This window comes from Symphodus melops, assembly GCF_947650265.1.
Source record: "Symphodus melops genome assembly, chromosome: 11".
Classification (NCBI taxonomy): Eukaryota; Metazoa; Chordata; class Actinopteri; order Labriformes; family Labridae; genus Symphodus; species Symphodus melops.
In genome coordinates this window covers 16,539,031-16,554,359 of record NC_136701.1, presented here as the reverse complement: position 1 = coordinate 16,554,359, position 15,329 = coordinate 16,539,031, and the positions used below count along the sequence as shown (strand labels likewise).

Here is a 15,329-nt window from a genome sequence, read left to right as displayed (position 1 = left end):
CGTGTTCTGCAGAACAAAAAGACGTAGGATCAGATATCAGTAAAAGGAATCCATTAAATAGCGTCCAATTCACAAACTGATTACCCTTAAAGAGAGTGCATTTGGGAGTATGTGAGATTCAAATGGCCTCTTGTGAGAGCTGTCAGTGCCACAGTGACATTTGCCATGTTCAGATCGAGCCTGGTGGGTGAAAAAAAAAATGCTATGTTCACATGTGCAGGCAACTTTGCATTTGTGCACGTGTATAGTGAGATTATAAAGGGTGGTGAAGACCATAGTCTCTGCTTTCTACTGATTTAGCAACGGTAGGGTAAGACTTTTGTTGAGAATGATGTGTTTGTTATATAGTTATACTGTTGCTGCTTTTCCGTTAAGGATATTTTTGTGTCGTTATTTGTCCTTGAAATAGATTGAATTATCAATCAGTCAGTTATTCTGAGCCTGCCTGCCAGCCAAACAACAATACAGAATTCACTTTGTAATGATGCAACTGTCTCCAGCACTGCGTGGGGTCTCCATTTAAACATTCCAAAAGAACAAATGGTTGTTTATGTATAATACTTTATGGTGGATTTCACATTTAGATGTTGACTGTGTGAAATATGTTTTTCATATTGAACATCTGCTGATGAGCGAGAAAGGAAATCTGAATTCTGCTGGAATCAATTACATTTATTTGGTAAATATGTCATGCAGTTTGATTCACTTTTCTGAAGCCACAACTTAAGCACATTTTCTGTTGAAGATCAAAAAATAAGGTTAAGCATAACATCTGTGGTGTCTTGCAAGAGCTGGAATGGAGAAAGGAAAAAGCATTGTTTACTTTTATCAAATTAAAGTCATAATAAGATACTTGACTGACATAAGAAATCAAATTTCAGTACATTTTTGCATAATAACATTTAGATTAGAACAAATATTCTGCGTGTAAACAATGATTACTGAGGTGTAATGATTGATGTTTCATTGACAAAGCAAATAAACTAAAAACAGATGGAGCCTGTAATCAGCATTTGTCTTTGAGAATATATCTGTCCTTTAATTTGGCTCTGTGTGTGTGTCTGCTCATATAAGCTCAACTTTGCCCTCGTGTTTAAGTAACCAAAGAACAGTACAGGGCAGTAAGTCTTTACTCCTGAAGATAGTTTTTGTTCACAAAGGACAGAGAATTTGACATTATTCCTGACATACTATCCATCACTGAAACATGGAGATTGCCTTTGCTGTGTGTTTCTTTCTTTTCTTACAGCAGGTTGGCACATGAGAGGAACTCCATCATGATGTATCTTGGACTTGTGTTTGTTTTTAAAGTTTTCGCCTGTCAGCTGCAGGATCCACAGAGCTCATCATCATCTGTACTCCAAGGAAACTTGAACAGCCTGACACATCAATGCATAAACACAGAATGTCACCATAATGGGCGAGTCATTTGGCAAGTGTTTGCTTGCTCTTTCTCTCCATCAGAAAATGGAAAAAAAGTAGAGGAATGTGTGAGAGCTTGTTCAGAAGTGACATTGATTGAGGTTTTGCTTGTCTGCACACATCAATGTGTCCATACTGGGCATTTTTGAAGACACTTAGTCATTTTGAGGACAAATGATGTGCTAAATTATAGGTCCAATTCCTTTAAAAGAATAATAAATACCCTACAACCTTGAACTTTACCAGTCTTTAAAGCCTTACAAATACTGGAGCTAGGGACCGCTATTTGACCTTTAAGGGACCCAAGAGCTATTTATTCACAACAGCATGTGCCCATATATGCCTGAACAATACGCCTATGCCAACTTCTGGGTAATTCTGGTGTAGCGAGTGGCTACTAAAAAAAGACTTCATTCCATTATGCTGCCTCATTTACAGACCAGTTAGCAACTTCAGAGGCAACCGTGTGATCTAATCATAAGCAAAATGAAATCCTCCTTCGGCATTCAAAAGTTTTTAATACAGCTCTTATGAAAGCAGATGTGTTTTTTTAGGGTTCTGCATGTACAGTGATAATCACAATAGTGGATTAAGCTGATATAAGTTTGGGGGATTTGTGAATACTCTATTTGTGTGTATTAATCTTGAGCCTTCAGCGATGCCATTTATCAAACAGGCAGGTTAAACTGATTGCTCAAAGATCCCGGCTTACCATTTGCTAAAGTTGCACATCTCCTTCACTTGTCTTTGCCAGAGAGTGTCAGCCCTTCCCGGCCTTTGGAATCAGACAAACCTCTTGGCCCTTTAATTTTCAGGTGTTGTTTCAGGTATGAAAAAGAGTCATTTCATTCTTTACCCTTCCCTGCAAAATGTGATCTTTGCAACTGTGTGTCACAGTTCTGAATATTTAAACAACTGCAAAAATATGTACACAAACAATTGCAAAACTCAAAAAGGTTCAATGACCAATAGGTAAAACAAAACTCACTTGATAAAAATCAGTTGAGAAAAATCCTTTCACAGTCCAGCAAAACTCCAATGTAAAAAAAACAAACAAACAAGAAAAATCCCAAAGAGAAGTCGCCGGAAAAACAAAATAAAGATAGCATATCAAAGAGTACAAACACAAGGAACGGATGACATATGACACACTGACAAAGAAGAGAAAGCACAAAGACACTCAACAGACTTTTAGTGATTGGAAACAGGTGTTACAAACCAGACAGGTGAAACAGTTGAAGGTAATCAAAAAGAGAGGAAGTAACACTAGACATGATGACCAGAGGCAAGAACTACAAACTAGAACAGATAGCACAAAAACTTGAGCCAGGAATATGAACCAACATTGAAAACGATGCTCGTTTTCCATTGTTTGGTGCGTAGCTGACATGATTGACAGGTGGGCGCGATGTAATGGTTTGTTAAGAAGTCTAAAACCTGCCTACAGGTTTACACGCAAGGGAAACAAAAACATGCAAATGATCAAATAAGACAGAATAAGACAACTATGCAATCTAATTTATTGGTGCAGAGTAAACAAGGTAGATGCATCCAGATGGGGCATTAAGATTTAAGACATGAATATAAATGTTGTGTATTCAAAACAATGGATGGCTAATGCTGTTGTTCAGGAAATGAATAGCACAAAAGACAGTAGACTTTGCCTTGACACTTTCAAGTATACAAAGAAAAAAGCCTGCCTTACTCTGGTAGGTTTATATTCTTATACCAGGGTGGCATACACACATAGAGGGAGTCCTCTAAGAGACCTTGAAAGGAAGTTGTACATAATCTGTTGGTCTTAGCAGAAATTGTTTGTGTGCTTCTTTCCTAGAAGACACAAGGTCACTTGGTTTATGTGCCACCACACGTGAACTATAATTTTTACAATGAGTTAACCAGTGTCGAAGTAGACGTTAGAAATCCAAGAGTAAAACAAGAGAATTAATGGATTTAGGTAACCTTGTCACAAGATAAACAAACTACAGGTTACAGACTATTTCTGATTCTCTCGTCCATCTGCTTTTATAATCTGTGCACCCCGTGCTTCCAGCCATTGTCTCATTCTTCACGTGTGGGGCTGCAGAGCTCTCTCTGTGAGGCATGAGTCACACATCCTGGCGTTTCCACATGGCCATTATCCTGCCCAGAGCCCTGCTGACAAATGAGAATGGCTTGTGCACACTGTAACTAAAAAAATAAGTTTTGATACCGTAACAGCAACTTTTATTTATCTAGAGTTCAGCTACTGCAGAAGATAAATGACACATCAGACTTCTACACGGCTGAGCAGGTTTGATCTTTAATGCCTATTCCGTACATTTGACTGTTAATCCTTTATTTGAAGCACTTTTTTAATATAGTCTGACAGCTGATGATGAACAGAGTCTTTTATACCTACTGTGTGACAGATTATTGTCTGCTGCACTGGGTGTGTTTTCCTTCCTTGATATAGTTCGGAGGAAAAGACTACCAAAACAAAGGAAACAGCTGGAAAAACAAAGAACAGGCATATCAAAGCTGATGGGTTGCAGTTGTTTCCTGTAGTGTTTGAACGATTCTGCAGGGGACTAGTTAGACAGCAAAGTGCACAAAGGGCTTTTAAGTTATCATTTGAGTCATGTAATGCATGTCATTTGTAATGACATGGGTGTTTATGGCAATATTTTGAATAGGCCCTTCACACCTGAATCCCTGACATTTTCTTAACAATGTGCATTAACACAAAGACCCAAGTATTTTCTGGACCTTTACTTTCACACATACGCCAGAGTGGGAGCTCTCAGTTGGTTAGTTGAGGTGGTGATGACTACTGTTTTAACACTTGTCTCAGCAACTCAGACACAACTTGGCTACCAAAATTCTGCTTCAGGTCAACAGCAAATGCTCAGACTGTGCAGACTGTGACCACTGCCTTCTCAGATTGGCTAACCTTGACTTTAGGCAGACATGTTTTGAAATGTAACCTTTGTTTACCCTGGTATTTGACCCATTGAGATTAAGATCTATTTCACAAGGGTGACCTGGCCTAGAGGGCAGCAGCGTCATAACTGGGGGTAAGCAAGTCAGCTGATGCATCTCACCTAGACAATTTTGCGCAGTTCATGTGTGAAAGGAGTGAGTTGAACCACCCTTAAAGGGAAGTATTTCATTCACCAGCTGAAGTTAACGCTGTGAAGTGGGGAACATTATAAAGCTTTTATTTCAGCCACCACATCTTAACCAACGTTTAGACTTGGTGTATTGAAGATATTGGAGCTTTTCTTGAGACAGTGTCTTTTTACAAACTACTAGATTATGGAATATATGATTAAAGAAATTACGGAAAATGAGTTATGCCATCCACCATGTGTGCGATTTTTATTTCTGTCTCTGTCTATTAGATACTTAATTGCGGTGTGCTTGTCAATGTTGTGTTTTTGCACTTGTTGAGTCATTAAGGACACAAGTAATATTAGTATATTCCCATCCTCTCTCTGGCAGTGACTTGCACTTTTCCCGCCTAAGCTTGGATATTCAGGTTGTCACTTTCCAGAAGAAATAATAATCTCCATATTATGGACACCTGCTCCACCTCATCTGGTGATTTATTGTTAAAATCTGTTTCCATTATTCCATTTGACACAGACTAAACACTAGACTGTTGCTCTGGTGGCCCATGTTCACAGAGATGGATTTAAGACCAGGGAGACTATGAAGCAGATAACTGCTGATTGTTCAGTCTCTCAGGTGAACTTCATTTCAAAGTACAACTCACTATCGAATTCATAACTTTGTGGGTCTATGCACTGGACTGTTTTACTTAAGGGTCTCAACAATTCTCTATTCACTGACATAAGAGTACATTCCTTAGCTTAGATCAACAGGGTTCATTTCTGACACGTGTAGCCGGCTTCAAATGGATCTATAAACCTAGTGGTCAGAAACCTGGAGAAATTGCACAACTGTATTTAACTGCACTGCACGTTATAGACTGAACATTGCAGCTCATACATGTGCTGTGCACAGGAAAACATTCTTGTTCTCCCCAGGTCCAACACGTGAGAGTTAACCTTACATAACGCCGTCTAATAATCTTATGAAATAGGTCACAGGTTCTTCTGAGGCCGGCATTGTTCTTGCCTGACAGAAAGGAACATGTTCACCAAACCTCACTTTGCAGATTACTACCTTCGAGTTGACAACTCAACGACTAACAAAACTATGATGACAAAGAAGAGATCCCTTTGTTGTTTGTAAGCATTGATTGTAGAGCCATAGCTGCATGTGGCACATGCCACATGTTACTCATTTACCAGTGAAAAGGCTGATCTCTGAGACTGAAGTTTGACCTGAAATATGACAGCAATCTTTGGATAAACCATCCGACCGTGGAGAGAGGGCTGCTTCTCTATCATGGGTAAGTTAAAAAAGTTTTTGCCAAAAGTCTAACAATCAATAATAGATAAATGTCTGTTCCATACTTTTTTCCCTATAAAAACCTAGTAAAACAAATAAAGCATGAAATGAAATCTGTACCATCTCTTTTGCTATAATGAAAAATACCTATCATTTTTAGGGACTATTCCATTTCAGCGCATGTGTGGCATATTTGTAGTCCTTGGTGCTTGTCTGATGTCATTCACACCACCCTGCGATGGAGGAAACATTCTAGTGTTCCCTGTAGATGGGAGCCACTGGATCAACATGAAGGTCCTGCTGGTAGAGCTCCATGCCAGGGGACACAACCTGACAGTGATCAGAGCCTCCAACAGCTGGTACATTGAAGAAAAATCTGACCTCTATACATCCATTAGCCTCACAATGGAAATAGGCATGGAGGACTTTTTTGGTGTGTTTTTAAAGGAGAATATAAAGGTATGCCATTCTGAATACTTTATTCATTCATGTATCAACATGAAAATATTTTTGACTGTCTTTTTTCTAATAATTTCTTTTAGGCACAGAGAGAGGGGGCATCATCACTTACTGTCTTCAAACTTATCAAGGATTTCTTTTCAATGATATCTGTAGCCCATCAATTGTGGGCTGATGCTGTTGCTCGACTCATTGATGATGAAAATATGGTCAAAAGTTTACTGGATGCCAAATATGATCTTGTTCTCACTGACCCAGCCGTTGCAGCAGGAGTCATTTTAGCCAAGTATCTGAAACTCCCCTTGGTGCTTAATGTTCGCTGGATCACTTCAGGAGAGGGCCACTATGCGATTGCCCCCTCACCCCTCTCTTACATCCCCGCACCAGGATCGGGCTTAACAGACAATATGAACTTCATCCAGAGGGTCAAGAACATATTTTTCCAAAGTGTTGTTGAATACCAGCAAAGAGTATTGGTGGGGCCAAAGTATAATACCTTCTGTGATAAACACATTGAGGGGGGATGCAGCATTACGTCACTTCTCCAGGAAGCAGACATTTGGCTGTTCAGGACAGATTTCGTTTTTGACTTTCCTCGACCCACGATGCCAAACGTGGTCTACATAGGAGGGTTTCAGTGCAAACCAGCTCAGCCTTTACCAGCAGACCTGGAGGACTTTGTGCAAAGTGCTGGGGAGCATGGAGTGATCATCATGACTTTGGGAACTTTGGTTAATGCTTTGCCTGAAGACCTTGCTGATGAAATCGCCAGCGTCTTTGCCAAGATGCCCCAGAAGGTAAGACATGAATAGTGATTCACTACAATGTCAGAAAGACTTGAAGAGATGGGAAACTTATTTAACTTTGTCTTAATATTGGATGATATTTATTAAGAAATTAACAGTGGATAAAACCCCATCTTGTAAAAACATTATCAGCTTTTCTTCTGCTTCTGTTACTTTTATGTAGGTTCTCTTAACTGTATGTCACATAGAGTATTTTTGAGTATCCTCAAAGTTGTTTAAAATACATGTTTCTAATTGTTTTGAATCCTTTGTAAAATTCTTCTACAGGCATCATAGTAAGTTAACTGTTTGATACAGCATTCAATCTACTGTCAACACCATTAAATTGTGGGATGTATAGATAGATACTACACTCACTACATTCCTTTTCATTTTCTGGTTAGGTGATATGGAAGCACAAAGGGAAACGACCCTCTACTTTGGGAAACAACACCCTTATAGTGGACTGGATGCCCCAGAAGGACCTCCTGGGCCACCCACAGACCAAAGCCTTTGTAGCTCACGGAGGTACCAATGGAGTCCAGGAGGCAATTTACCACGGGGTCCCTGTGCTCGGCATACCGCTGTTCTTTGACCAGTATGACAACCTGCTACGTCTGCAGGAGAGAGGAGCTGCAAAGATTCTTGAGCTAGCTCATGCCAACAGACACACTTTTGAAGAAGCCATCAAAGAAGTCCTCCATCGGGACAGCTATAGACAGAACATTCAAAGGATGTCACGTCTGCACAGAGACCAGCCGATAGCACCCATGGATCAGGCCATCTTCTGGGTGGAGTATGTTATACGCCATAAAGGGGCTCCTCACCTTCGTACAGAGGCCTATAAGATGCCCTGGTACTCATACTACTCTTTAGATGTACTGCTTGTATTGATGACAGCAGCAACTGTGCTGCTGCTCTCTACTTTTGCAGTTTTCAGGTTCCTATGCTGCAGACCAGGAAGAAAGTCCAAAACCAAACAACACTAATTCACGTCAAACCTGTTGTGAAATACAGTCAGCTGCAATGAAATTTCTCAAGTATTATATTTTAAGAAACTCAAGCAATATTTGTCATTTTTATTTATTAAGCAAAATGACAGTCGTTGGATTTCGCAATGATGTGAATTTATTACCAGTATAAATGGCCCCAATTTGAGTTTCCACTCATAGGCAGATGATACCCAGCTGTATTTCTCTTGTAATCCTGATGATTTTAACAATCATTACTCCCTGAACAACGGCATCCGAGACCTTAAATGCTGGATGGTTTAAAATTTCTTGCAGCTGAACCTTGATTAAACAGGTGATCATTATTGGCCATGGCTCAGCACAAGTAGCATCCACTTTGGGCTCCCTGACTAAAAAATATCAGTACCAACTGTAAGAATCTTGGAGTCATATTTGGCAAGAAACCTCAAGCTCAACTGGCATGTCATCTGAATGGTTCAGTTATTTGTTTTATGCAACTCAGGAGATTATCCAAAGTCAGTTCGATGTTATCTAGAAATAACTCAGAGACAGTAAGACATGCTTTTATTTCTTCTCATTTAGATTGCTGTAATTCACTTAACACTTGTTTAAATTAACTGAGTCGACAAACTCCAGCTGGTCCAAAATGCAGCAGCACTTTGTAACCCTGTTTTTGTGCTATATAAATAAAGTGTATCATTATAATTATATAATGTGTCAAAGATTTTAGTTGCAAACTACCCCCAAAAATTGTTGCTATGTCTGATTAATAGTAAACATGCATTTGTAATTTTCTGTAATAATACAGTATTGAGTTTTTGACCAACCAGTGGCTGGTTATTTGCCAATATACAGTGTAACGTCCCATTTCAGCTGTTTTTCCCAAAAATCACACAAAAAGTACAGAAGGAGAAACTCATCACAGGTAATGTAAACTGTTATGTACAAGTACAGTACTTTAATGTATGTTGTTGGAAATGGTGTGCTACTAAATATGTAAGGAATATCTAAGAGTCATAAAATGTCAATAGTGCGCATGTTAAGATAAGATAAGACATTGTTATTGTCACTGTACAAGAACAAAATACGTTTGGGCAGTTGGTGTCAGCTGGCTACTAATTCAGAAGCTTTGGCTTTTAACAGCATAACACGTCTTCATGGACTGTTGACTTGCTGGGAATGAATGAATATTATATTTATTCATTTCCAAGGTAGCGGGGACTTCACGATTCTACATCATGTGAGGGAAATGTTATTCATCTTTTTATACAATTAGTGTGCCTGCCAAAGACCAACTGACCCCAAAAGACAGAAACAATTAAAACATGAATATCTTTCTTGAGTCCTCTGTGGACTTTTACTTGGATTGTAACCATTACAGATGTCCTTTCTGCATATGACCACGTTCCAGGAAAAGCCCTCCACCCAAATCCAAGACGTGCAAAGACATTACAATGAAGTATATTCTTGACGGATGCCATTTGTGGTTAGACTAGGGCCAACTCTCTACTGGACCAAGGGGGGAAATGATATTGCAGTTTATTGATCCCTGTTTGTACTTTGTGGTTTAAGCTTTAAGAATATTAATATTGTTAATAAATTGTTGATTTTAAAGTGAACGACAAAAACAGAGAAACAGATACAGTTTCTTACAAACAATAGCTTGTTGGTATGTGTGTGTTACAAAGAAAAGTTAAACATTTTCTTTGAGAGGTACAAGCAGATGTTAAGATCCAAAGCGGTAAAGATAATCTCAATATTTAAAACACATCTAGTCTATCAGGTCTACAACCCAATGACCTATCTGTAGATTTGGAGATGGACACGTCCTGGTTGTTACTATTATACTATTCTACCTTTTAAGCAATGTAACTTACATCATCTTTTCAACTTTATTCATTACCAACAAGAAGGCATAAATCATTGTGGAAAATCCTGTTATATCAGAAAATGGAATGTATTCAAACCTAATGCCTTCCCAAAACAGTCCCAAAACAGATGCCTCATTGCCTGGAAAGGATTGCTTTCTTTGATAAGCATGAGCTAGCATGGTTTTGATTTATAAAATGAGTGAGGTTGTCTTGGTAAATCCCACTACAAAAAGAATTACATTTCACTTATTACCCCTGTGGACACACTGCTTAAAATGCCACAGTTTACTGATGGAGGAAGCCAATGTGTGAAAATGTTTCAAGGTGGTGAGTTGATTTATGAGACCTGGAACCACATTAGGTCAAACAGAAGAAACAGATGATGAAAGACACGAGGAAGAAATGAGTGTGTAGATTTGCATACATTCAAGAACCATTTCTCTACAGTGAACTGTGTTTATAAAGTCTTGTTATCCAAAAAAGGAAAGCTTAAACCTAACCTTATGTAAATTGCATAAAATCAGAAAAAATCATGTAACTCTTCAGCAACATACACTTCAAGTGCTAAAACAGTTGCCTGTTAACAAGCAGCGCCTCTGCATTAAATATACAATATTTCTCCTGCCTACTGCAAAGAACACATTGTAAGGTATTGATGTGATGGGGAAGTTTGCACACACAACACTGTTTGGCACAAACTAAGCATTAAGAGCGGTAAAGAGATGGATTAAGCTGGAGTAATGTTGTTACATATTTCTGTTATTCTCTGCCATTGATTCTGATCAACATTCTGATTCATTGTAACCAATACAAATGCAGTCTGACCACAGTTTCTATTCTCTGAGGAAAATGTATCTATCGCCCCTTCGACCCTAAAGGGGAGTTTGTGTTTGTTACTCAGAATTTATAGGAAGAATGTGCCCAATGTTTACATAAAAAGGCCTATAGCAGAAATCGAGTATATGTTATGTAAATGTCTCTGACTATTTATAATGAGTGAGAAGCACGAGTCCGACCAGCTTGGAGCCGTGTTTACATAATGTTTACATTGGATGGGACTGTCTTGTGTAAAAAAGCTTATAGTCCAGGACTAGAGAAAAAAGAATATCACAGTCTCTGTGTATTTTAATCTCATGAAAGTGTTTTTTGATCAAGGTCATTCCGTGTCAGTGTATGTGCAATGTGAAGCTATGAGTTAACCAAAGTGTTTTCAATTCAATTAAAAAAAAAAATGTTTTAACATTAGCTTGCTAACACAGCAATGCAGGCCACTGCAGCGCTTGCAAAGGACAAGTTTGTCTCCTGCTTGTGCTTATTGATGCCTAATGATGGTGCCCTCTTAACACAAGCGGAGAGGGGTTGGAGGTGTGTCCCAGGAGGAGAGCTGAGGCTACAGAACAGCGGCGTTGTCACCAAACAGCAGTTGGTTTTGGTTGAATGCTAATACTCAAGGGCAACATCTACTGGATCAAAAAGTAGCGCAATCTTTCTTTAAAGGGCGATGTAAGTGACAACAAGCAGAGCACTGACTATGTGAAAGCGAATGAGGAAATTTAATGGGAGAACTGATTGTTTCTTGAGTCTTAAGGACATTTTAATGATCAGTCTGTCTTATTTAAACAAATACAAATATGATTTGGTTTGGTCCAACTTAATATTCAAACAGAACTCAGCAGGTTTATTTTAGATAAATGTTAGAATTTATTGGCAAGAAATAAGTTTAAAGCCAACATTTATTGTTTTATGATCCTTACATCTGTGATGCTCACTGCTTATCGTTTCTTCAATAATTCACCGAGTTTAGAAGGGCTTTACACAATATGAATGATGAGATTTGACATGACAAAGTCCAGATGTATAGGGTCAGAGACCTGCTTTTTAAAAGGTGCAAACATTTAACAGGTGCTGTGCATGTCTTTGACCTGTCAGTCATATCAGTAATTGTGACAGTGAGCACTTGGCCTTCTTGCCTTGGCGTCCTCACATCCCTCCCTGGATCTGGCTATTTTCTTCTCCCTCTCCCTCGACTGCTCTTTTCCCTTATTGTGCAATCTCTGTTTCCTTGGAAAATCCTTTCTGCGATTACAGTTGGTACTCGATGATGTCACTGTGCCTGTTCTGTGTTAGAGACTAGTCAAGGCCAAGCTGTTAGCAAATGCAAAGCAGATCCACTTGTATGATTTATTTCTACATGTTTGGCTAAACCCTCTGGAATAAAAAATATTTAAAAAAAAGCTGGGCAACAAAAATAAAATGAAAAGAATGAACATAAACCAAAGCAATGACCCAAAGCAAAGGAATTGACAAAAAATCAAAGCAGTGACCAAAACTAAAAAAATGCCACAAAGCAATGGCTAAAATGAAAGTAATAATAAAAAGCTATGACCTTATCCAAAGCAATGGCTAAACCAAGAAAAATACCAACAATAAAGCAATGACCAATATCGGAACAATGAAATGTAAAATAATGAATAGAAAAAATGAGATAAAGCTAATGAACTGCAGCATTACTGCAACACAAACATCATTTAGCCTGTTTATTTAGCCATTTACCTGTGCCTGCTGATGTTCTGAAACTGGAGAGAAACAAATACAATCAGGCTTTACCTTCATGGACCATGTCCAGGAGTGGCTGTGAGTTAGTGGAAGATTGGGTCATCTCTCAAGCATAAAGTTGGCTTTATCTCCAACTCCTGCTGTCTTCCTGTTACTGTATAGCCCAGAAAGCATAGCCAATGGTTTTGAATGTGTGTGAACGTGATAAGCACTGATGGGCAGTGAAGTCCAGCTACCATTTAATTTACTCTTAAAGGCAAGGTCGATAATGTTCTACAGATACACCTTTTAAGATTTTGTTTGAAATTGTCTGTATGTCCTGACAGTTATTAATAATAAGCAGTTGTAAACACATAAAAACTTTGACCAATGTTGGCACTCGACCACATATAAACCAGTCAAGCCTCTCTACTCCATGAATGCATAAGCCCACACTCAAAGCATGAGATGAAATCCGCTTCTGGACCAATGGCGCTAGTGCATGTAAGTGAGGGGCGTGGCTTTTGAGGGAGAACAGAGGGGAGGGGGTGAGTGAATACGGAGAACGTAGAAGATGCCACTTTCAAAATCATGCTATTTTTTCAAAAAATATACCAACCCTGCCTTTAATTTTTTCGGAGGTAAAATGACATTAATTCATTGAGCCTGCTATTATGAGCTGCTCGAGTGTTCAGAGGCCACATTAGACAGCATGTGTTCTATGAGTCTAGAGATTGATTGCACATGACATTCTCTGTGGCAAATGAGTTAAAAGCTATCAGTTGATACACAAAATAACAAACAAACTCAAAATAAAATACTGCGAAATAAAGGAAGTGATTATTGTCAAGGCTTACGATTTTATTGTGTGCACTAAATTTTAAAACAAAGCCATGTTGCTCCATAACTCTTAGTGTAACAAGTATGCACTTGCTGTTAAAATTACCCATCTCTCATCACACTTACACAAGCACACATGCACAGACACACACACACACACACACACACACACACACGCACACACACACACACACACACACACACACACACACACACACACACACACACACACACACACACACACACACACACACACACACACACACACACACACACACACACCAACACACACAAATTGAACCTATTCAACTCTTGCTCTGAAAGGGCATTTGGAAGGTGTGACATCATTTTCTCCACAGACACATTTATCACACATTTAGTCTGTCTCATAACTGCTGGCAAGAAGCACACATTTATGCCCTTATCTGCAGAGTTACATTTTGCTCTGCTTCGGGTGGGTGTTTGCACGTGTCGTTGTCTGTCTATACGCAAACATAATACCAATACTTCAGAACTGTGAAATTCTTCTACACGGAAGCATCTGTTGGATCAAATGTTTTTGTCCCTCTGCATGAGTCTGAATCTTTGTCTCTCTCCTTTTGGGTGCCTTACTGTAAATTTTCATCTTTGTTTTTAGCAGCTTATTTGTATCAAATATTTATAGTTAATAATTTGTGTCAAGCAAGAAATTATGGAAAATGTTACAGAATAATTTTACCCTTCATGAAAGGTTACAGAAAAATGACTTGAACCTATCAGTTATGAACTTTATCTCTCCATCAAAGCTGTTTGAAAGCCAAACAAGAGAAGCATTTCTGAAGTATCAATCAAATTCTGTATCATCAAATTGTTTAAGTATTGAATTTTAAGCATGATATATATTGTATTGTTTCAATATAGGAAATATCGGAAAATATCAAAAATCCTAACTTCTGGAGAAAATGAAGAAAATGAAAACAGTACTGAAGTATGAACTGAAGTATACATTGCACTCATTGCACTGTTTGCAGTCATAAACTCTATACCAAGATTGACAAAAAGCATATAAATAACACTTGTGAACACTCGTACACTACAGTATATCCTTCTGCCTTGTCCACAATAAAACACACAGACAGCAGCAGAAGTGACACATTTGCAATGGTTTAGAGAGACTCTGTCACAGTCCATCTTTCATTCAGTGAATTCTTAATGGATTGTCTCTGCAGATTATGTTAATGTTTCATGTCCATAACTATGGTCAGCTGTCATTGATTTAGAGTTGGAGGACAGACAACAGAGCTGTCTGGCTATGAGCCTGGAGGAGAAGAGAGTGGTAAGCCTTTGGGTCAGACGCAGAAAGTGGATACAGTAAAACATCAGTTATAATTCCCCAAATGTCTGTGTTGGAAGTACAGGAAGTACTTGTCCATTACTGTAAAAGTTTATCGGCCATAAGACTAATGGTAGAATGCGTATTGTTTACTGTTCAGATCTTTTTCAACATACATATGTCTAAAAATCAGACCTCTGCCAGCTTGAGGAGGATTTGTCTTATTATTTAAACTGAACAACATTTATTAAGAAAGGGAAATCATTAAGTTACAAATCTGAAAATGATGCAATCAAAAAAAAAAAACAAGCACAGCTGGTGTGAGCTTTTATTTTCTGCTCAAAAGGCATGTCAAATAAAAGTTTTATTGGGTAGTGAACTGTTAAAATGGTGTGAACCTCAACAAAAACAAAGAGGAGAACTGACATTTGTATCACTTTCAGTCATTTTGGTGCAATAAAGTTAAGAATTTAAGCTGTAATGAAGTCTAGGAGAGCATAGACACAGCAACTCAGTATGCTGAAAGCTATCATAACCAATATAATCAAACATTGATAGATAGTTCATTTCTCATTGTCATTCTTTTTTTGGATTACTTATTGTGCTTCTTTATGTGTGTGAATCTGTGGAGGACTCTGATTTCATACTTGGCAGACTACAATTCCTGGCATTAGATGATGTATCTAACTAACTGTTACTGTAAGGTAAGGCATAAATGTCAACACCTTGCCTCCTG

At 38.5% G+C, this 15,329-nt stretch overlaps 1 protein-coding gene across 1 annotated transcript; it reads left to right on the top strand.

The window, feature by feature from the left end:
* The first annotated feature begins 5,562 nt into the window (after positions 1-5,562).
* Positions 5,563-8,706, top strand: LOC306831134 (UDP-glucuronosyltransferase 2C1-like). The gene is made up of 4 exons (XM_079355061.1): positions 5,563-5,821; positions 5,981-6,279; positions 6,363-7,076; positions 7,469-8,706. The coding sequence occupies exons 1-4, from the start codon at positions 5,818-5,820 to the stop codon at positions 8,051-8,053; spliced, it is 1,602 nt and encodes a 533-aa protein (XP_079211187.1). The 5' UTR covers positions 5,563-5,817; the 3' UTR covers positions 8,054-8,706.
* Positions 8,707-15,329: the final 6,623 nt, after the last annotated feature.